This window comes from Pelodiscus sinensis, chromosome 22 (genome assembly GCF_049634645.1).
Source record: "Pelodiscus sinensis isolate JC-2024 chromosome 22, ASM4963464v1, whole genome shotgun sequence".
Lineage (NCBI taxonomy): Eukaryota > Metazoa > Chordata > Testudines > Trionychidae > Pelodiscus > Pelodiscus sinensis.
This window is the reverse complement of record NC_134732.1, coordinates 14639798-14662518: the sequence shown is the minus strand read 5'-3', so window position 1 is coordinate 14662518 and position 22721 is coordinate 14639798. Positions and strand designations below refer to the sequence as shown.

At 41.6% G+C, this 22721-nt stretch overlaps 1 protein-coding gene across 8 annotated transcripts in view; it reads left to right on the top strand.

Moving 5' to 3' along the window:
- RAPGEF1 (Rap guanine nucleotide exchange factor 1) overlaps positions 1-22721 on the top strand; it is a 151797-nt gene that overhangs the window by 48149 nt on the left and 80927 nt on the right. For all 8 annotated transcript variants that reach the window (XM_075905548.1, XM_075905547.1, XM_075905549.1 and 5 more), the window contains exons 2-3: positions 12836-12975; positions 20385-20563. In XM_075905548.1, the coding sequence (XP_075761663.1) occupies positions 12836-12975; positions 20385-20563 (319 nt within the window). The remainder of the gene's footprint in view (positions 1-12835; positions 12976-20384; positions 20564-22721) is intronic.

Sequence of the window (22721 nt, the reverse complement as noted above, 5' to 3'; positions counted from 1 at the left end):
GCTGAAGTATTAATTTTCTTTTTATTTGATTTAATTTTAAATAAGCATTTAAAGTCATGCATCTTGTTAATTATCTCTTATTTTAGTATTTTCTTTCCTAACATTTAAAAATATATATATACTTGTTAATAACTTGAGTTCCACAGTGACGCACAGCTGAACAAGTGCACACAATTTCAATATTGGTGGACAAGACAAAACTCACTCCGATCATGGATGGAAAATCTTAGAGGAAATGCCATCTGCCTCGTTGCTGATGGAGGGCCCTCTAGCCTGGGCCTGTTCACCATTTAAACATGTAGTTTAACTGGTTAACATTTTAAATGGAATTTTACATCCATAGACTCCAGAGACAGTAATATAAAAATGATCAGGGCTCAACAATTAGTGTAATCTACTCGCCCGCTGCGAGTAGATTATAAACTGGTTTATTGGGTATTCAGGTCACTACTTGACTATTCCCCACTCCCACCTGCTGCCTCTGGGAGGGTGAGCAGGAACTGGTGCTGGGGAGGAGCTGGCTTAAAAGCCGGTTCCCCTCAGCACCGTCTCCAGGGGGGCAGAGGAAACCAGGGGTTCCCTGCTGCGCCTCTGACTTTTAAATGTAGTAAGAGCCTGTCACGGCTGAATTCCCCAACCTGGCACTTTGAATGTAGGTAATGGGGCCTGGATAGCAAAATAAAAATACTGTCAAATCCTGTCTCTGCAGTTCCCAGAGACAAAAAGTTTTCCTGATTCAGTTTCACCTGAAATCCGTTGGCACTGTCACCACCAAGTGTACAAATCCCTTTTTCCAGGGAAGAAATCACTTGGAATCTCTTCCTTGAGAGCAATACCCCCAATTTCCTTTCCCCAAGGATTTGGGGGGGGGGGGGAACCTTTGCTCCCTCTGGTAATGTGTCTGCAGCTAGGTACGTAAGTTTAAGGACACAAAAGATCAACCAGTACTTACAAAAACCCCACTTTTTATTACTAAAACAAGATTGTTGTTGCAAACATAGTAAATGGCTTGGTGTTAAAAAGTCATGAATTGAAACAAAGCTCAGGGATTCTCCTTGGATTATTTCTTAGTTACAGGAAGGTATTCTCCTTGGATTATTTCTTAATTACAGGAGAGGGGAAAAAAACCTAATTAACCAGCACAGACATAAATTCCAAACAATGAAAACAATAAACTACCTCAGCTTTTTCCTACTCATATTCCGACGAACCCAGGGGTTCTGTTTTAGGAGAACTCATTTCTTCCCTCCCTACCTGGAGAAGATCCCCGTCTCTCTCTCACAAAGGAGATTGCTGCTTCTCAGTTTGAAATTCTTTAGCTGCATTTCATTGACTCAGTGCCCAAAGCCCCTTCCCTCAGATGCAGAATAGCTTATCATAGAATACTAGGACTGGAAGGGACCTCAAGAGGTCATAGAGTCCAGTCCCCTGCCCTCGTGGCAGGACCAAATACTATCTAGACCATCCCCAATAGACATTTATCTAACCTACTCTTAAATATCTCCAGAGATGGAGATTCCACAAGCTCCCTGGGCAATTTATTCCAGTGTTTGACTACCCTGACAGTTAGGAACTTTCCTAATATTCAACCTAAACCTCCCTTGCTGCAGTTTAAGCCCATTGCTTCTTGTTCTATCCTCAGAGACCAAGATGAACAAGTTTTCTCCCTCTTCCTTATGACACCCTTTTAGATACCGGAAAACTGCTATCATGTCCCCCCTCAATCTTCTCTTTTCTAAACTAAACAAACCCAATTCTTTCAACCTTCCTTCATAGGTCATGCTCTCTAGACTTTTAATCATTCTTGTTGCTCTTCTCTGGACCCTCTCCAATTTCTCCACATCCTTCTTGAAATGTGCTGCCCAGAACTGGACACAATACTCCGACTGAGGCCTAACTAGCGTAGAGTAGAGCGGAAGAATGACTTCCCGTGTCCTGCTCACAACACACCTGTTAATGCATCCCAGAATCATGTTTGCTTTCTTTGCAACAGCATCACACTGCTGACTCATATTCAGCTTGTGGTTCACTGTAACCCCTAGATCCCTTTCTGCCATACTCCTTCCTAGACAGTCGCTTCCCATTCTGTATTTGTGAAACTGATTGTTCCTTCCTAAGTGGAGCACTTTGCATTTGTCTTTTTTAAACTTCATCCTATTTACCTCAGAACATTTCTCCAATTTGTCCAGGTCATTTTGAATTATGACCCTATCCTCCAGATTAGTCGCAACCCCTCCCAGCTTGGTATCATCTGCAAACTTAATAAGCGTACTTTCTATACCAATATCTAAATCGTTGATGAAGATATTGAACAGAGCCGGTCCCAAAACAGACCCCTGCGGAACTCCACTTGTTATGCCTTTCCAGAAGGATTGTGAACCATTAATAACTACTCTCTGAGTACGGTTATCCAGCCAGTTATGCACCCACCTTATAGTAGCCCCATCTAAGTTGTATTTGTCTAGTTTATTGATAAGAATATCATGCGAGACCGTATCAGATTCCTTACTGAAGTCTAGGTATACCACATCCACCGCTTCTTCCTTATCGACAAGACTCGTTATCCTATCAAAGAAAGCTATCAGATTGATTTGACATGATTTGTTCTTTACAAATCCATGCTGGCTGTTCCCTGTCACCTTGCCACCTTCCAATCATTTACAGATGATTTCCTTAATTACTTGCTCCATTATCTTCCCTGGCACAGAAGTTAAACTAACTGGTCTGTAGTTTCCTGGGTTGTTCTTATTTCCCTTTTTATGGTTAGCTTAACCCTTTCCTTGCTCTCCAGGGTAAGTTTAGGCTCTCCTTTGCAGCTCCCACTCATGACAGAGCCCTGCGGGGCTTTTACTACATTTAAAAGGCAGAGGTGCCACAGTCAGGACCTGGCGCGAGTGGGAGCTGCTGGAGTCCCCGCTCGCCCTGCATTCTCTGCTGCATCTTCTCTGCCTTCTAAAAGTAGTAAGAGCCACCTGCAGCTCTCACTACATTTAAAAGGCAGAGGTGCAGTGTGGATAGCGAGTGCCTGGCCTGCCCCCCCATTATCGACTGATTGAGTAGTGGATAGAAATTCCATCGACTACTCGATTCACTGATTAATCGAAATTTAACATCTGTATGTTCAAAAGCCTCTGACAGTCCAGATTTGGCCTGCAGTCTGCCTATTGATTCTTCTGCTTAAGTTAGCCAGGCTCTTCAGTGGACTTTACCCCCTATTCTGCAACCACTCATTGTGAGAGACTAATGCAGGAGATGGAGTGGGGAATGGAATGCCAAATGTTGGAGAATGTTTTCCAAGTTTTCAGTTTATTTGTGGGGAAGCAAGTGTAGTTTTATCAAAAATACTTCCAGACTTAGGAGAGAACTGAGTTTTGATTTTGCTCTTCAAACTAAACATGTAAAGAGGGTGCAGTTAGTAATTCAAGTCATCTATTTCTCTACAGCCTTTTCCAAAGCAACTGGTAAGTACGTCTGAAAAATATGATCTGATTTTCCACATTTCCATGTCCTAGTGGATGAGATTTGAGGTTACACACCAGGCTGAGTTGAGTTGTGTAAATTCGATGCTTCAGGGCATCTTTTACTGAAGGATTCACCTTTGCTATCTTGCAGCTAAGCTGCTGAACCTCTGTGCAGGTTGTTAGCAATTATGCTATTCCCAAACCGTCTGAAATAATGCAGCTTTGCTTGCTGGTCTAGAGAAACACCAATGACGTCATCCCATAACCTTGGAGACACATAAACAGTTGCAGCAACATCAGGTTATAATCTTTCAGCTCTGAGCTTCTACCCAGACAGCCACCGGACTGAAACCAACATCTATCAGATTTAAAGGCTACAAATATGTATGAGAAGAAGGGGGAAGAGAAATTTTAACTTGAGCTCTGTGGTGTAGCCCTTTCTTTGGTCCCAGCATTAATCCAAATGAGATGTCAGCTGTGGCGCACAACCTTCCTCTTTTGGATAGGTGTGACTCTGATAGTGTACGTGCAGATCTGAGCCTGCCCTGCTTTATTTTTACATGTTTGAATTGTTGTCGTTATTCTGAAAATGTTCTCTTTAAGCTGCAGGAGTTGAAGAGGTTGTTTTGGTGGGCCTAGTTTAAGACCTGTTTGCACACAGTAAAGCGATGTGCTGCTCAGCCATTGTAAGGCTTGAATAAGTAATAGGGATGTAAGCGACTAGTCGAGTAGTAGACTAGTTGAGTTACTACTCGACTACTTGCTTCCCCCACCCCTTGCTGCCTCTGTATCAGAGGCAGCAAGGCGGGGAGCAGGAGCTGGTGCTATGGGGAGTCGAGTTTGGTTCCCTCCAGCACCATCTCCATAGGGGGGAACGGGAGGCAGAGTTGCAGCAGGGAACCACTGCGCCTCTGCTTTTTAAATGTGGTAAGAACCACCTGGCTCTTACTACATTTAAAAAGTAGAGCTGAATCAGGGGACACGGCATGAGCTGGGACTGGGTTAGTCCCAGCATCCCCAATCACTGAACTTCTGCTTTTTAAATGTAGTAAGAGCCACCTGGCAGAGATGTAGTGGTCCTGGAGTTAGGACAAGCCCAGGACTGCCCAGTCCCAGCTTGCACTGCCCGTGGGACTAACCCCACTGCAACTCTGCAGTTTAAATGTAGTAGGAGCCAGGCTGCCTGCAATGTTAGTCAGTCAGACTCCTAATCTGTTACTTGGTTTGGATTCTTTTTCTTGTTCCTCCCAGCCTGCTGTGTTGCTTCTGAGTGAGGGAAATAGAAATCTGAAAGGAAGAAAGGTTGTGCTGTAAAATTAATGTGGTTGACTGATCCAGTTTCTTTCACTGCAGTCGAGAGATGTGGCTGAGCCGGTGGATTGCTGTGTATGCCTTGCCAGTTCCCTTACATGTTCTCTGAGCTTTCCCCAGAGATGCATGCAGCTGGAGATGTCTCATTCATGGTTGCTTAGAAAAAAAAATCAAAATGTGTTCCCTGACAAATAAAAATGTTTCACTTCCTCTGGAGGCTCTAGAGGGCGGCATAAAAATAATGAAACCTGTGAGTCACTAAACATTGCCGGGCCAGCTGAGGAGGAACTGAGCCTCCCTTTTCCATTGAAGTTTGTGTGCTGTCACTACAGTCATTAATGCTCACTGTTTTATGGCCACTCACTGTAATATTGCCAAGAAAGAAAAAAGACAATTGGTCTTTCGGCTTGGAAATGCTGACTGCTTAGTAGGTGACATGTGATATTCCTTTAACACTTGAGCAGTGTTGTTTAAATTCTGAAGCAGCTCCTCCTCCACCTTTTCCTCCGAATCTTGGCAGCTTTCCTAACACAGAAGTTCCCTGGAGAGAGACTTACGGCAGCTTACAAACAGCTCCACCTAAGATACAAAGGTTAGGGTGGGCACATTTCCTGGTTGATGTAGGACTCTCCCTGCTGGATCCCCCTTTCATATATTAAAGGGTACTCTTTGCCTCAGTCTCTCTGCCTAGCTGCACACACCAGGGAAAGGAAGGACTCAGCTTATAAATGCTATGAGACCAGGCTGCTAGTGAGAGAGAGGGGTGAAATGTTCTCAGGTTAAAAATGTACATTGTAGTCCTGCTTTGCCATTTCCACAACAATTGACACCCCATCTGATGCTCTTTGAACATGGGAGGCGCCATGGAAGCATTACGTGATAATTATTATTACATTCCTAAACATCCCTGGGAGTCTGACGGGTGGGGGATATGAACCATAATTGTAAAAACACTTACAGATCAATTCGGCTACCCCTCTGAGACTGTAAAAACAGTCTACCCCACAATGTCAGAATGAAGTGATGAACAGCACTATTGAAAGAATGGAGAACAGATGTTAGTCTGGTCCATGTTTATGTTTATCATCTTCAGCTATTTAGTTTTTTAAAATATTCCTTGAAAATCCTGCAGATCTTCAATTCTTCCTCTCTACAACCAGGGCTGTGAAAATAGGTAGTCTTCTGGTCAAGGCTCCAAGATACCTTGTTTCAGAGTCCATCCTATTACACTGTGTACTTTACAAATATATAGACACAATTATCCCCTTGCAAAGTAGGGTTTCCAGATGGTTTAATAAAAAATACTGAACACTCCCCCCCCCCAAAAAAGGGGGAAAAAATTCTGCTGGGGGGGGAGGGGAGACCAAAGTTGTTGAGCGCAAAAAACAAAGGACTCTGAGAGTTAAGCAAGAAAAAAATTAAATATTAAAACAGCATGTCTGCTTTCAGAGTGCCTGCAGAGTCAGAATAGAGATAGGAAGAGGGGAGAAGTTGAGCACTAAGACCCCTTGGTCTTTAGGCTTTTTGCCAGCATCAATTTTGTTTTATTGATCAAGCCAAAATGCAGCTTCCCTGTGGAACCAGGTAAGCAGGTGGGGCTGGGGGTGTCAGAGGCCAGGGGCTGGGCCCAGTTGCTGAGTGTGTTGTAGGGTTGCCAGCAGGGCCGCATTATGACTTTTGTGGGCCTTAGGCACTTTTGCCTTCGTGGACCCCTTCCTCCATTTAAAAAAAAAAATTTTTTTTTGATGTAACTTTAAATACTTCAACATTTTATTTTTTTTCTGTTTTAGGCAAAATTTAATAGATTTTCGTGAGCTCTAAGTTTCATTTTTTTCTGATGTGAGAAAAAAATTAAAACATTTTCTTCGACCCTAAAAGTTCTTTTTTTTCCTTCTGATTTTAAAAGAAATTAAAACATTTTCATGGGCCCCTAAAAGTATCGTGGGCCCTAGGAACTGTGACTACTGGATAAGTCGGCTCTGGTTGCCAGGTGTCCGGTATTTTCGCCTCCTGGCCAGGAAAAGAAATCAGAAAATACCAGACATTTTAGGTGTCCGGTATTTTCTGATTTTTTTTTACCGGACAGGAGGCTAAAATACCGGACTGTCCAGGTCAATACTGGACACCTGGCAACCTTGTTGCAAAGAGTTTATAATCTAAAAGGGCAAGTGATTCATTAAGGGTTATGGGCAATGATAATCAAATATAGATGATGTTGATACACCTATAAATTTGCATTTTTTCCTTATTTTAGATGGGTTAAGTCCCACTTTTCTTTACCTGCTCCTGAGTCTAGCCATTCTAAAATGGCTGGTTTCTTGTAGTAGAGACAACAGAGGTGAATCTAGAGAAGGACAAATTGCCTTACTCTTGTAGGAGACTGCTCCCAACCACCAATGTGTCTCACATGACAGTGCATTACAGTGCCAACTGGACAGGCATTTTGAAGTGTGTGTTAGCAATAACCATTGGCAGTAACAATTAGGAATATGTGCAACAGCTTCATTATGACATGGGTGGCTGGTTTTATCTGGTGTCTTTTAAATATGTCCTTCTAGAAAAGACCTAAGTGGAATAAAATTGTAGGGATATCTTCATTCTTTATCAGTTCTGTGTTTTAAGGACTGCTTTGAATCTGAAATTGAAGACTGACCTTTGTCCTTTTTAAAAGGCTTTGTCTATTCTAAAACTTGGGGTTTTGATGGTTTTTTTGTTAAATACCATCCATACGATCTGTTTGCATGATATGATTCAGATGCTAGATATGCTGAACATTTTAATTGCAAGTCCCTTCTAGTCCAACTTAGTTGTCTTGATGATTGATCTATGCCACAGTAACCAGAGTCTTAAAACAAAAATCCCTCTCCTGTTCTTGAAATATCTGTAGTCTGTTCTCTGAAATGCTGTCAATAATCAGACCTCCTGACAGCACCTTACTCATACTGTGTGAGAGTGAATGATAGAGGGGAGGCTGGAAAGTCTGTAGTGACTGATCTGTGAAGTGGTAGACCTTTCATTTTGACTTAACCTAAAGTCACATGCAGCTAGGTTTTAAGTTGATGGAATTCACCAGCACCTGAAATGTTTGGCTCTATTTCTGCCATTGATTTGAGTCCATCTGGATTGTCGTCATCTTTCCATTCTAGTCATGTTAGAAAACTAGGGCTTTGGCTAGAATTAAGCAGAGTTTAATTTTGTCACAGCTACATTCATCTCATAGACTGATTTATCTCTTAATCCTCAGTAGTTTGAAATCAGCAGTTTTTTCTCATCAGACGTAACATTCTGTCAGCAGACTGGCGAGCACTGCAAGTTTGTTCAAGTTGATGATGCTACCTTTCTCAGACCACACAATCAAACAAACAGACCAGCCTTCCTAGCTAAAGACCCTGTGTGAAGGCCGTAGATGAACATTTAAAGGACAGGGATTTGTGAGATGTTCCATTCGCACCTGGTTCCAGGGAGATTTAGGCTACTTTTATAACTTGTGAGCTTTCTAAGATTCTGTGTGTGGTCAGAACCTAGACACGTGCCGAAGTGGGGGAGACTGGCTTTAAAGTTGCCGCAAGGCCATGACTCAACAGCTGGAGCATGTTCAAACATAACAGAGCAAGGTTTCTCTTTAATAGGAGGATGGAAATAGCAATGAAAAGGTTGGCATTTTAAAACTGCTAATGACAAGCTGAAACACATGAATCCACAGCAAAATAATCTTGAGGGTTTATTATTTTCTTTAAGATTTGAGCAAGTAGCAAACTATTCAGGCAGATGAAATGTGAGAGGATGGAAATCCAACAGTTCTTTGGGTCAGAAACCCTTTGATTTGTTTGTATTCTCCCCTTCCCCCATGTCCCCCCATTGTAATAGTTCCATTTAGGAAAAAAGTCAGGGTAAGAAAGCTATTAACTTTGAAGCTGTTTGAATGTGCCATATTAAGACGTACAGAATACCAATTCTTATGGACCAAAAGGGGAAGAGATATTCATAAGTACAGTGCTGGTATTCTGATGAAGCGCTGCCTGCAGATGCTTAATAAGGGTAAGTGTAATATCCTGAAGTCATTTTAAATGGAATGAACATCTAACAAATTATGTGGCAGTTCAACAAATAGTTCAAAGAGGAGACACTAGAATTTTCATACTTGTGTATTAAATAGTTTAAGGTATTTGAAATTAGATATGTTAGTAAAGTGCTTTAAACATAGAAGGTGATATTGTAAGTGGCAAGTAAAATGTTGTTAAATGTAAGAAATTATTGTAGGTTGATGTGTTAGCTATTCGCTTACATTAAAATGCAGCAAAATCTTCTGACCAGGTGAGTTAGGAAAAATGCTCATTGTAGACAAAAAGACAGGGTAAGAAATATAGTCAAAGTAGGGCATTAGAAGTGCCTGTAAATACTAAATATCATCTGACTTCAGCTAACAGAACTGATGGTTTAACTCATTTAAATAGGTCCTTGCCGTTTAATGGTGGAGGAGCCAAAGATTCATTCTATTGCCATTACCATTCTTTACCCTCAGATTAATTATTCTAATTGCGATGTTAGCCTGGATATTTAAAATACTTTGATCTGTACCTTTTCATGCCACATGTGAATGTGTGTGTAAAACCCTGGCAAACTGTGCAAATTAGATACCACTGGTGTCTTTGTAAAAGTAAAGAACAAAAGCATTCTTAAAGCTGCTGGGAATTGCTGCCCACAGTGACCTTGAGCACTTTGTGGGGCCAGCAAGTGTTTAAGAGTTGGAAGACCCCAATGGATGTAAAGCAATGACGTAAATTACTGCTAAGTCAGGATGCCAGTTGCTCTGAGTGATATTTCAGGTCGATTGATGTGTGTCTGGGTTTGTCTGCAAGATCCAGGGATAGTAATATATTCCTTGGTGGATTTAAAAAACAGGATTTAAACAACAGCTGGTAGTCTGGGGACCACGCTTTGAAAAACACCTAATTGGGGAACAGTTCTCTGCCAACCTGCTGTACATAGAGAAATTTTTCCTTCTCTTAAGTTCATTCCCCTTTTACCACATAGGTCACATTCAATTGTCATGTGTCTTTGTTTTAAAAAGGGAGTTCCTCTCATTCCAATGCCAGCATCCACCTGAAGTTCTGACCTATTATTAGCATCTTAATTTTTTGCACAGCAACCAGTTGTTATGCCATAAAATACTGCAGCAAAAGCAAATTAATATGCAGCTTTTATGCAACTAACGATATTAATAATATTTTCCCACAGGCATCAAGTCCTTACATACATAAATGTTTATAGGGGTCTTTAAGATACCATGAGCCTTAACTTAGGAAATATAAGAAGAAAACATCCAGTCCTTTCTATTAGTGACATGGTTGGAGCCCAGCCATATCTAGCCTTGACATGACTGGATTGAGTTATGAATCGTTTGTAATGACCAGAAATGTACTTTCCTGGCCTCTGTAAAATCCTTACAAGGCATAATTTTATGTTAGAATTTAAACAAAGAATAATGTAACAAGCTGATCTCTGACTTGTATTACTCTGAGGGAAGACTTGCCTATTGTATTGAGCCAGACTTTGGTTATATTCTCATATGGTGTCTCTTGTTTGTTGAGAGCTGGGGGATTTCCTTTTTATTTTCTGCTTTACTTGGTACAGATGAAGGAATATAACAGGCGGCACCTCCTATATTATGAATATGAATAATTAAATAATCTGCCTATATTGTAAACTTATCTATTTTAGCTTGATGGTCTTACTTCCCCTCCTTAAAAGCAAACAAACAAAAAAAACCAACAACTTGTGATACTAGAAGGGAAAGAGATTTAATTTGACCCGTCAAAATTCGCTTTTCAAAAATTTACTTTTAGTTTAAACATCCCTCTCCTATGGGAACAATATATAGTTATTTATAGTTTCTAAAAGATCTTAACTCTGATTTCCTAGTTTTTTGAAGTTATGAGTGACTTACTGTAATCTGATTGGATTTATTTGCTCACACCACTGTATCTAGTAGTTTTTACCTTTCTTTCTGGCTTTCCGCTGTTAATTGACTTAATTGGTATACGAAAATGAGGATAGAAAGTTGAAAGGTGTTTTTTATGGACCATTGAAAGGCACACTAAACATTTTAAAATCCTAATAACTTGGGCCCAAATTTTCAAATTAAATTGGTTAAGATTAGGCAACTAAACAAGTGAGTTGATTGTTAGCTGTGCTGATCACCCCCTGAAATTAATGGGAACTGAGTGCACTCAGCAACTTTGATAATTAGTACATTTTTCTTTAAATTGCCCAGCCTGGATTTGAATGCCTGTACTAAATTAAGTTTGAAAAATAAGAAGTGCCTTATTTTTAAAAAATGTCTGAAATGTTCTGATGCTAAAATTTAATTTTCACCATCTATGCTGCTTTATTTTTTTCAATTTTATGAACTTGGACAAAGAGCATGCTTCCTTTTCTCCCAAACTTCATCTAGTCATTTTTAGGTTCTCCTGCAATATCAAGCCTGCTAGAATGTTTAGGTTGCACACACTACAGGAGAGACTGTGTATTGGCATGACCCATTTCTACTGCAGTTTTCTCTTGGTCTCAGGTTTTACAAAAAGCTTATTTCTATAGAGTGCATTTTTGGCCTGATAGTCCTGGAGTACCATGCGTTCGGACTTAAGTAATGACAGCAGGCGGCTACTAGAGAGCTAGTAACTCTACTTGAATAGATGGTAACTAGTGAGCACTGAGCACCAGCTAACAGAGTGCCTGTAAAATGGAGACATAATACCTCGTTAAGTTAAGTTGGAATTTTTGCTCCACTGAAGGGGGGGAAACAGAAAAGATTTAAATCTGCCTTCCTGATAGTAGTTAGTAATGACTTACATGGAGGCGGAAAGCCCAGACTCCCCCCCCCCCCCCCTTCCCGTTGTGGTTATGGTTTTCTGATCAGTGTGCGGAGGCAGCTCAGCAGCACTCAAAGCTATGTGGTATTTAGCTGCCGAGCGCTAGATTTGACTCAGCAGCCTAGAAGGTACAGCACTACATGCATGGGAAATGTCACTGTTATTCATTACAACCAATGCAGTCAATTCCCAGATAAGCCAAAGGGGCAAGAGAGGGTTCAAGGAAAATTGTTTACTTTTGGAGATAATGTGTTTGAAGGCAAGTTCACTGTTTGCTGTCAGAGCTATCTGGCTCACTGAAAGAGCAGTTCATACTTTTGCCTATTAAAATGCTATTTGCTCAAAATACAATCCAGTTTGCTCTCTGCCAGGAAGGCAGTTTATAAACTTTGTTCTATTTATCAGCAGAGTTAAACAGTTAAAAATATCTTGGCAGAAAATCGGTGTAAAAGCATCATAGATTTTTTGAGCCTTCTGTTTTTCAGACACTCATGAATCTTTAAAAAAAAAAAAAAAAAAAAAAAGTTGATTTCCACAATGAAAAATGTGTCCTCCCATGAAGGAACTACTTTACTTAGTCTTCTAATTAAAATGCTTTAGGGTGTACTCATCTGGAAGCAATGTGTACTGCTTGTGTTTTAATGGTCCTCCCTGAGATGCAGGTCACTGTTTGAACTTAAACCCTTTGGAGATATCAAGATCCACGTTTTTGGGGAAACTATTCATACAAAATCATTCAAAGGCCATGTGTCCTAGGGGACAGACAAATGGCCTGGAATTCAAGAGACTCTGGTTCTATTCCCTGCATTGCCATGAGCTTGCTGAGTGACTTTGGGCAAGTCACTTCCTGTGCGAAATAGGGGTAATGATTTTGCCATTCTTTCTAAAGCACTTTGAGATCTACTGATTAAAAAGCACCCCTCAAAGATGATATTCTTATTCTTCTGTTCCTCATATAGTAAAGGAAAAGCCATTCCTTCTGCCTTTAAGCTTAGCTGTGTCTGTGGTGAAACAGAGAATGGTGGTAGTTACTATACTTGGAAGTATAGTGATAGTTCACACTATCCTATATATATTTATCAGCGCTGATTTGTATTTCACAGTCTGCTTTTCTAGATGATTTTGTAGCATACCCTGCCTGTCCCCAAGAAGTCTACTCCAGCTTAATAGTGCATCTGTGCTTCTTTCCAGATTCTCAGCGCTCCCATCTCTCATCTTTCACCATGAAGTTGATGGACAAGTTTCATTCACCAAAAATAAAGCGAACACCATCAAAGAAAGGGAAACAGGTCGACCTGACAGTGAAAACATTGGAGAAGCCAGTGAACAAAGTAAGCATATGAATTGCACTATCTTCATTTGACGCAGTCTTGCCAGTTCCCCGCCTGTTGAATAGTCTGTACTGTAACTATACTGAAATCTGCTGCTCTGGCAATGTTGCTCTCAGTTCATGGAGCTGTGTTTCTGTCAAAAAAAAGTTTGCAGTTTCCTGAAGTACTCTTCAGAATTCCTTTCCAGAGGAACCTTATAGATGGTCCTTTGTAGGTAGTATATTTGACTAGAGACAAGGTCAGCTGACATACATAATTTTCCTTTTGAGATCTTGATGTTCCTTCCATAGCATTGAAATGACTCATTATGGAATGTAGTTTATGGCCTGACATTCCCTCCCCAGACACAAATGCCCTATAGTGCACTTATAACTTCTAAATAACTGCTTGACTTCAGGGTGTGTTCAATTAAAATGCAAGCAGGCCCTTGAAGCCAGTCCAAAGATGTCCTCAATCTCTGGTGTCCTCAACAGAGCATGTCAAACAGATGTATCCAAACAGCTGCTGACTTTTTTAGCTCACTCTTCCTCAAACCTAAACTTGTATTTCAAACCTTATAAATTGCTGTTGAGACACTAATCCAGTGGCACCTTACCACCTCTTCAAACTTGAGTTGTTTATTCCTAATAAGGTACAGTAGGATTTGTACAATGGGGTTGAATGGTGTCTAGAAATGAGATAAAGTAAATGTATCCTTGTGCTCTACATCATCATGGGGAAGACTTTGGCTTTCATTTTCTGGGCTGGATTTTGCAGTGGAAAGGTGGGTGTCTGCATATTCGGAAATTGCTCACGTTCAGGGGTTCTCAAACTTCATTGCACCACGACCCACTTCTGACAATAAAAATTACTGCATGACTAAAGTGCAGCTTCTTCATTGAGTGCTTGCTCATGTCCATTCAACGTAAGTGTGCTTGCTCACCACAGGCCCAGATGCCGGAAGATTTTTCCCTCAGCAATATCCGTAGGATCTTTTACACTAAGCCCTGTAATGGTCTTAGGGCTGATATGCCTCTTCCCCAAGCCTTGGAGCTGCTGCAGCCTGTGGAGGTAGGGGGCACCTCTCTCCGCCAGCCTCAGCACTGAGCTTCCACAGAGAGGTCAGAGGGGCACCTCTTCACCATCCCCATCGTAGAGCTGCTCCAGGTCATGTGGCCAGCAGGGAAGTGGCCAGCGCAGCAGGTCTGGCTCCAAGCAGGGAGACCCTGGGGCCGGTATGCTGTCTCCGCCCTGCCGGCAAGAGCAGCGTGTGTGGCACCACAGAGCCTCAACTCCCGGCCCCAGGATACCTGCTGCCCATTTCTGGGGCACAGCATGGAGCCCCAAGACAGGCCGGCACCTGCCAGCATGCCTTAGTGCTGCTGTCCAGGTAGGCCCGAGCCCCAACCCTCTGCCCATGCTGAGTCTCCTCCCTCCCTACCCAAACCCCTCTCCTGCACCCCAAATCCCTCATCCCCAGCCTCACCCTGAATTCCCCACCCCCAGTCCAGAACTTGTATCCCTTCCAGATCCCAACGCCCAAACCTGGAGTTTCCCTCTTGCATCCCAAAACCTTCATCTGCAGCTCCACCCCAGAGCCAGAACTCCCAGCCAGAGCCATTGAACCTCAACCCTCTGTCCCAGCCCCAGGCTCCTCAACTTCAGCCCCACGCTAGAGCCTGCATCCCCAATTGGAACCCTCACACTCCTGCACCCCAACCCCCGGCCTCAGGTCTGAGCCTCCTCTCACACTCAGAACCCCTTGTCCCCACTCCCACCACATGAATTGTGCAATGTGGTGCTTGTAACATGTCACCGCCACATTGATGCACATAACATTCATTCTTCTCTGGGGTGGGAAAAATTAGAGAGGACACTGCTGCATGGCCCTGAGGCTGGGGAGGAGGAACCAATGCCCCAGCTTCACCGCCATGGGCAAGGAGTCTATAACCTGAGCCCTGTCACCCATAGCCAAAGTCATCGGGATTTGGCTTTAGCTACAGGTGGTGGGACTTGGGCTTCAACTTTAGCCCCGGGCCCCACCAAATTTAAATCAGCTGCGGATGGTGAGCTGATTCAAACGGGTCGCAGTCAGCTTTGGGGTCTTGAACCACAGTTTGAGAACCGCTGTGGATTCACAACAGACTGTTAAGGAGAGAGGATGTCTAGTTCGAGTGTTATGTCCTCCACTGAGAGGAGGAATTCTAAACAGGTGAAATAAAGAGGGTTTTCTTTGGTTCTCACTCCTCCTCAGAGAGAGACACAAAAAGAATGGACTTGTACCTGCCCTCTTGTTGAGAAAAGGGTACGTACAACCTATTACTAGAGAGAGATGGGGGCAACAGGTTTACGATCATCCTTAGGAGCTGCCTTGCTAAGATGAAATTTTATTACTACTTTCTTGATGCCCTGCAGCCCAGAAAGTGCACATTATCATGCAGATCCGAAATTGTACAGATACCAAAGAAATTGATAGCAACACAGAAGAATCCAAACCAGTAAATGTTGTCTTAAAAAAAGCAACCATCTGCCAAGTTTCCGCTTTGAATGAATATAATGGCCACGGCAAAATGGGGGTTTATTATGGAGCTCTGACATTAAATTCTATGATGAATTTTTTTACTTTTGGTGTCTGTAATAGCACAAAAAAATCTTTATTTTTCCTCAATTGAGGCTTTTCATTGGTGGGCAGGACAGGGGGAAGTGGGATAAGTGAGAATACTGAGCAGAAGAAGTTGTACTGAAAGTAAATTTGATATTAGGGAGCAGAACATGACTAACAACACAATATGGTCTGTTCCACAATTTTTTTTAAATTGTCTAGGAATCCTCCTTAGAGATTATAATGTTTTATTTCCAGGAAAGTTAATACATAGTGACTACTTCAAAGAGTTATTGTATAGAGCATTTTTTAGTTCTATGTACAACCCAACAAGCTGTTCACTGGGAGAATGTGTGCTATTTTTTTTTATTGATTGATGTAAAACAGTGACATAGTCTTTCCTTTTAATTGCTATCTGACCACAAAGAGATTAGTCCAATTGGAAATAGATAATATATATATTTGCATTTGAATGAAAGGCAAATTTCTTCTTCTGCATTATTTCCCTCAAAATGCTTAAAGAAAGCAACTCACCAGAAATCTGCTGAAGATATAAAAATATTTGTTTCAAATCCAGGTGCTGGAAATTGCATTTATGAGGAAAATAAATCTTGCTTGAAGTCATTGCTCAGTAGGAAAGACTGCTCAGTTGCTGTTCATGTTGCGTAAATTGGCTATTATTGGTCTGCATTTAAACTGTAAACTTTGTGACTTGTGAAATGTTGATCTCTGATTTAGTTCTAATCCCTTTTAATTATGGTCTCTAGCTAATTGATTAGTTCTGTGGTAGCCAACTGATTAGCTTTGTGGGGGAAGGAAAGGGTGCCACTGGGTCATTATGACAGAGTTTAGATGAAATACAAGGAGAAGCTGATGAGAGAGTTTCCTAAGCTACATGCTATCAAAAGACAAACCACTGAGTTGGTTTCGTATCCATGCTTGTACTATTATCTCTTTAAATCTGGGGGTTAAATATTATTGTACACACTTACAGTAGATAATCTAGCTCAAATAGAAGCAACAGTACCAACAGATTAACTGTAAATTCAATAACTTAGCAAAAACCTATCCATGCATTCAAAGGATGGTTTATTCCAGATCTAATAGTCAACTAGTCTCAGAGGGGTAGCCATGTTAGTCAGTAACTTTAAAAATGAGTAGTCCTGTGGCACCTTAGAGACTAACAAAAATATATAGAATCATGAGCTTTCATGGGTAAAACCCACCTCATTAACATGGGTGCTACAACTGACAGGTGGTTCTTTTGTTATTTCTACTCCAATTCATCTGATGAAGTGGGTTTTACTCATGAAAGCTCATGATTCTGTATATTTTTGGTAGTCTCCAAGGTGCCACAGGACTACATGTTGTTTCTAATACAGGTTGAACCTCTCTAGTCCAGCACTCTTACGGGAGGGATAGCTCAGTGGTTTGACCATTGGCCTACTTAAACCCTGGGGGGTGTGTTCAATCCTTGAGTGGGCCATTTAGGGATCCTGGGACAAATCTGCTAGGGATGGTACTTGGTCCTGCCGTGAGGGCAGGGGACTGGACTCCATGACCTTTCAAGGTCCCTTCCAGTTCTGAGAGAGAGAATTTTGCATACAGCAAGAGGTCAATATTGTCTAGCAGCATTACCAGCACTTCTGCTGCTTACTGGACTGTTAGAGGACATTTGGGGTAAATTAGAACTAAATAACAGCATAGAACACTGAGAGGCAGGACCGGTGGCTGTAAACAAACTTTATGGGACTACAGGAAACTTGGAAACCCATGAAAAGTGGATATCCAGCTAACTAAAATAATTCCGGATGACAGATGTTTCTGGACCAGAGAGTGCAAGACGAGAGAGATTCAAGCTGTAGTGAACTGAATGCTGTCACTGGCCTATTAGTTCTATATAGGTTCTTAGACTGTACTCATCACCAAAGTATCTGAGTGCCTAACCCTTTTTGGGTCAGCTGTATCTCATACATAATGCATTTGTAATGATTATTTAAGGGAAACTTTCCAGAATCATGCAGTGATATATCTGCATGTGTGAGTCAAATGAGGGGGTGGAGGAATGTATTGGTTTGGCTGAGTAGTAAATCCATCTAATTTAATGCCCCAAATGGAAATTGCTGGATCAAGTGGAATTGCTGTTTTAGTAAATCTGGCTGTTGTAGATCTGCTCTCCTGCTAGTATAAGGTCACCCCTGGGGCGGGTCCATCACAAGTGGAATTTGAAATAAGAGCTTCATTCAAGTTCCATACAGCAATCTGGATAGGGACCACTACTCACCCATCTTAGCTGTAGGAATGTTTGTTCAATGGGCCTCAGCTAGAGCTCATAATGCCTTGCAGCATTTAGACGTTTTAGGTGTGTTAATCAATATTCATCCCACCAGCTCTCTCTTTATACATCATTGCCCATTATTCCTTGTCTCTAGATTTATAATTAACCCCGGAGGAGGCAGAGTTTCCGTCATTTGTTTTGGGCTCGTGCTGGACTGTTCAGTCTTCTGAGTTTCAGGTTGATAGATTTGGCTTCATATTCTTCACATGAAGTTGATCTCTTGTTCAAGCCTTCTGCATACCAACCAGTATGACAGTATGATCCCTTATGCCTTGTGCAATGAAGTTTACAGAATCGGTCAGAAAAGGCTATCCTTGTCAACCGATCCCTGTCTAGACTGCCACTTTTTGCCGGCAAAGTGCCACGTCGGCAAAAAGCAGTGGCCATTTCTATTCAAATGAAGCACGGGATATTTAAATCCCCGCTTCATTTGCAATAGTGATGTGCCTAACCTACATCCCTCTGTCGGCAGAGGGGTGTAGTTTAGACACACCCTAAAAGTGCTATATAAGAGGTATTATAATAATAAAAGTTTGTGCTAGAATTTGCTTGGCTACAAACATGAATACTATAATATACAGGCAGTCCTCGGGTTACGTACAAGATAGGGACTGTAGGTTTGTTCTTAAGTTGAATTCGTATGTAAGTCAGAACTGGTACATATTGTAGGGGAAACTCTAGCCAAACATTTCTCCAGAGCTCAGTTTTATTCTCCCACACCTCACTTCCCTCAGTCCTTTATTCTCAAGCTGAGGTGTCTGCTGAGAAAAGCCGCTCCGCGTCTCCCTGGTCTGCTTTGGGGGGGCACTAGCTTCGCGTCTCCCTGGTCTGCTGGGGGGAAGCAGCTAGTGCAGGGTTGCCTTACCCTGTTTGTAAGTAGGGATCCGATGTAAGTCGGATCCATGTAATCCAGGGACTGCCTGTACACTGACATGTAAGCTTGCCTTCTGCCTTAATGAGGTACATTGGAACAGCAGCTGAAATAAAGTTAAGGGATTGAGTTCATGTTACTAGCCAGTGCTGTTTATGAATAGATCATCTGAAGAAGTATGGTCCGCTGGCCCTGTTTTTCAGGAAAGCTGCAGTTTAACAGCTGAAGAGACATGGGGAGGACACAATACCCATAGGTCATTAATTCTTGAAGCTGAATTAGCTGAAGGGATAATGGATGAAACCTGACTCTGTTAAGCTCTCTGCTCCTTTACTAGCAATGTTCAGTGTTAATTTAGATTTTCCTCTCAGGAATTTCCTGCCAGTATTGATAGACCCTTAGGCAGGCTCTGGCAAACTTTAAAAAATATCCTTTACCAGAACTCTATTAAACTGTCATATGCCACTTCTGAATTTCCTTTTCCAAATAGCTACATGCCAGGATGTTGGAGGCATTCTCTAAGTGTTTTTTTTTTTTAGTTGATCCCTTCGTTCCTTCCCAGTTTGTTCACTGATGCCAAAATCTCACATTTGTGTGTGATAGTTCATCCTCATGGGAAAATGAATAATTTCTTTCTGTCCAGCAGTATTGCTGAGTGAATAGGACTTTTTATTTATGAATGAAAGGCCTGAGCCCTTACTCACATGAGTAGTGCTATTGAAGTTACTTGGGATAGGGCTAGACACATATTTATTATTGTAAATATCAATAATGGAAATGAAAAATATAGGAACTTGGTTTTGATCATATCTGTATTGGGGTTTGCCTGATTGATTAATTCTCTCGCTTTTTTCATTATGTAACTATTTGCACTAAAATGACTCAAAGTAACATTTTTCAAAAGCACCTAAGCCCCATTTTCACAAGCAACAAAATAATTCTGGCTTCTGATTTCCAATGAAACCCAATGGAGCTTAGGCTCTTTAATCACTTAGGTTTGACAATTTTACCTGCAATACGTTTGCAGTTCTGTTTCATTTCCATGATGTCACTACATTGCATCTTTTTTTCTATTATTAAATCCCACATAAGGAAAGAGAAGCAAGGTTTAAAGAAAAGAGTTACCACCAAACCGTTGGTCACTTGAAAATAACTTTTGTTTTATGATTTAAAAATAGAGCTCACACAATGTTTTTATCCCCTTTCTTAATTAAAGCAAATAGAGTTGTAATCAATGGGGAAAAATCCCATCTGTTATCATATCCTTCCTTGAACCGTTCTTGCCATCTGCTCTTAGCACATGTGCATGTCTCACCTGGAAAGTACAGGCTCTCTATCTTTGCTGACACCAAAGCAGTGTGGTGATAATTCATCAATAAGGTAGGAGCTTTGTTTAAAAAAATCTTTGCTATGAATAAATGAGAGCCTGATTATCTTCCTAGGAGAAAAAGGATTAAACTTGGGAAAGTTTGTGGAGAGGACTTTGTGTGTCTCTAAAGCAGAAGGTACATCATTGTTGGTTTCTCTGTATAGCAGGTGAATTAAAATAACTTCCTTTAAAAAAAAAAAAAGACATTTTGTAATCTCTTCCTTTCTGACCCCCATTTTTTTTCCTTTAGAATTTAAGTAGGCTTGAGGAGCAGGAAAAGGAGGTTGTAAGTGCGTTGCGCTACTTTAAAACCATTGTGGACAAAATGGCAATTGACAAGAAAGTACTGGAGATGCTGCCAGGTTCAGCGACTAAAGTGCTGGAGGCTGTCGTAAGTCTTGTCCAAATAGAGCCACAGATTCAGCAAAGGTGAGTTTCCCTTGGGTGGGAGATTATGATGGGGGGCGGGATGTCAAGCAATTTGAAACGTCTGAAAAATCATGGCACACAAGTGGCATGAAATGCTGCTCTTTAGTAAAAAGTTGCCAATTTACAAAGCACTTTTCAAACAAGGTCTGAAGACAAGGTCCCTGCTGCAGAGAGATCACAGCTTAAAGTAGATAAGAAAAAACAGATATTGGACAGCGGTTCAGGAAAGAGAGAGCAAAAAGAGTTGATTTGTGGGAAGAAGAAATGATTGATTCCTAGAAGTGAGTTGGAAATGGCAGAGGACAGGGATGTGGGGCATGATTCCAAATATCAGAGACTTTCAGTGGAAAAAAGTTCTTTGCTAGGTAGCAGGCAGCTGACATTCAAAGAGATTGTGTATCAGATGCCGTGCTCTCACTGTGGCTAGTGACATTTGCAAGCCAAAATCAGTAAGAGCAGACAGCATTTAGTGAAAAGTGAACATCACCTCAAAGTAATTCCTTCATGGGTGATATTCGTCCGCCTCTGTATTAGAAAAGTCTTCGACAGAAATTGTAAATTACTCATTTGGACTTCTTTGAGTTAAATTTAGACCGACTGTAAGAAGATGCAACTCTGTTGACTTAAGAAGAGTACATGTTCTGAATTCATCCCAATGTGTGCGCTCCTCTTTAGGTTTTCTGTGACTCAGTTCTGCATTAAGGACTTATTCACTAGTCCAGAAGAAATCTAGTGGCTTGCCAAGGCCACTAGTTGAGCTTGGATTATAAGAACTGTGGACTCTTCAAGCCATATCCCACACGTCTAGGCCTGCTAGATCACATCATTTTCCAGACTTCTGGAGACCCTGCTTAAAATACAAACTTCAACAAATCCCCTGTTAAATGAAGTTGTATAAACAAAACAGCACAAAAATATATTGGAAAATAAAAGCCCTTGAAGATTTCATGCTGTTCTTGTTAGGGATGTCAATGTGAGGTTAACTATACTATTAACCAATAAGCCTAGGCAGCGGAGGAGGTGGGGGTGGGGGGCAGTGGTCAAGAAGGCTGCCACAAAGCAGCCTCTGTCCGAACTCCCCGTGGACAGAGGCTGCTCTGCATCCCACAGAGCAGCCTCTGTCCGTGGTGCAGCAGGCAGCTGGTCTGCACAGGGAACTAGTTTTTAAATGGTTCCTTTCATGGACCGGCTCCCCCTGCCACTCTGCACTGCAGCTTCCAATACAGAGGCAGCAGTGTGGGGCGGCAGGGGGTTCCCTGGGAGTGGGGTCAGGAACATACTGGCTGCTGCCCCTGTCCCCAGGGACAATTGAACCACTAAGATTTCATGTGGTTACACGACTATTCAATTACCTGAAATCAAACATCCCTAGTTCTTGTATATTTTCCCACTGCATACCTTCAAATGCAGCTACTTTTTCATATGGGATACTTCTTTGCTTTTATTTTCAAAAGTATTTTTGAAAAGCTGTCCAATTGAACTATTGCAGCTACCACTCGTGAAACTTCAGCTGCTGAGGAGTCCCAGAGGCTGGCAAGGAAATAAATGTGATGTAATATTTAGAGATGAAAAAGTGAGCCACACTCGAAAGCCAGCCACAGTAAAGTGGTGGTATTCTGCTGAGAGCCTTCAGTATCTAGGGTTTAGCTGGGTTTAGTGAGGGAATATCTGAGGAAGAATTGACTTAATTTAGAGTTAGAGCAAAACAGAATTTGACACTTTGTTATTAACTTCTGCTAGTTTAGGGAAGGTGTCACTCCTGTATGAGGGAACATGGACTAAATCTGTCCTTATTTTCATAAATCAGGCACAGTAAAAACCTTGTGGAAGGAACAGGACATCTGGTAGGGGTGGAGCCATCGTGTAGACTAAGGTGTTCCTACTGTTCCTGGCTATTAGGAAGGGTCAGGAGAAAATGGATAAAGAGCACAGTGGCAGCTGAGGTAAAGGAGTAGCATATTAAATGTAGTTTGTAAAGCTACAGAGACCAGTAGCTGTTGAGTACAGAGTATTGGTCAGGTTTTCTGAGACTCAGAGTTCATTTGGCTGTTATCAAGTTTCCCACGGCCACTGAATTCCTAACAAGCACCTGCTTTTGCTTAATCAAATAAAAAAAAGCACCGTAACTTATGTGAAGAGTTCATGTTAAATGTCAGAG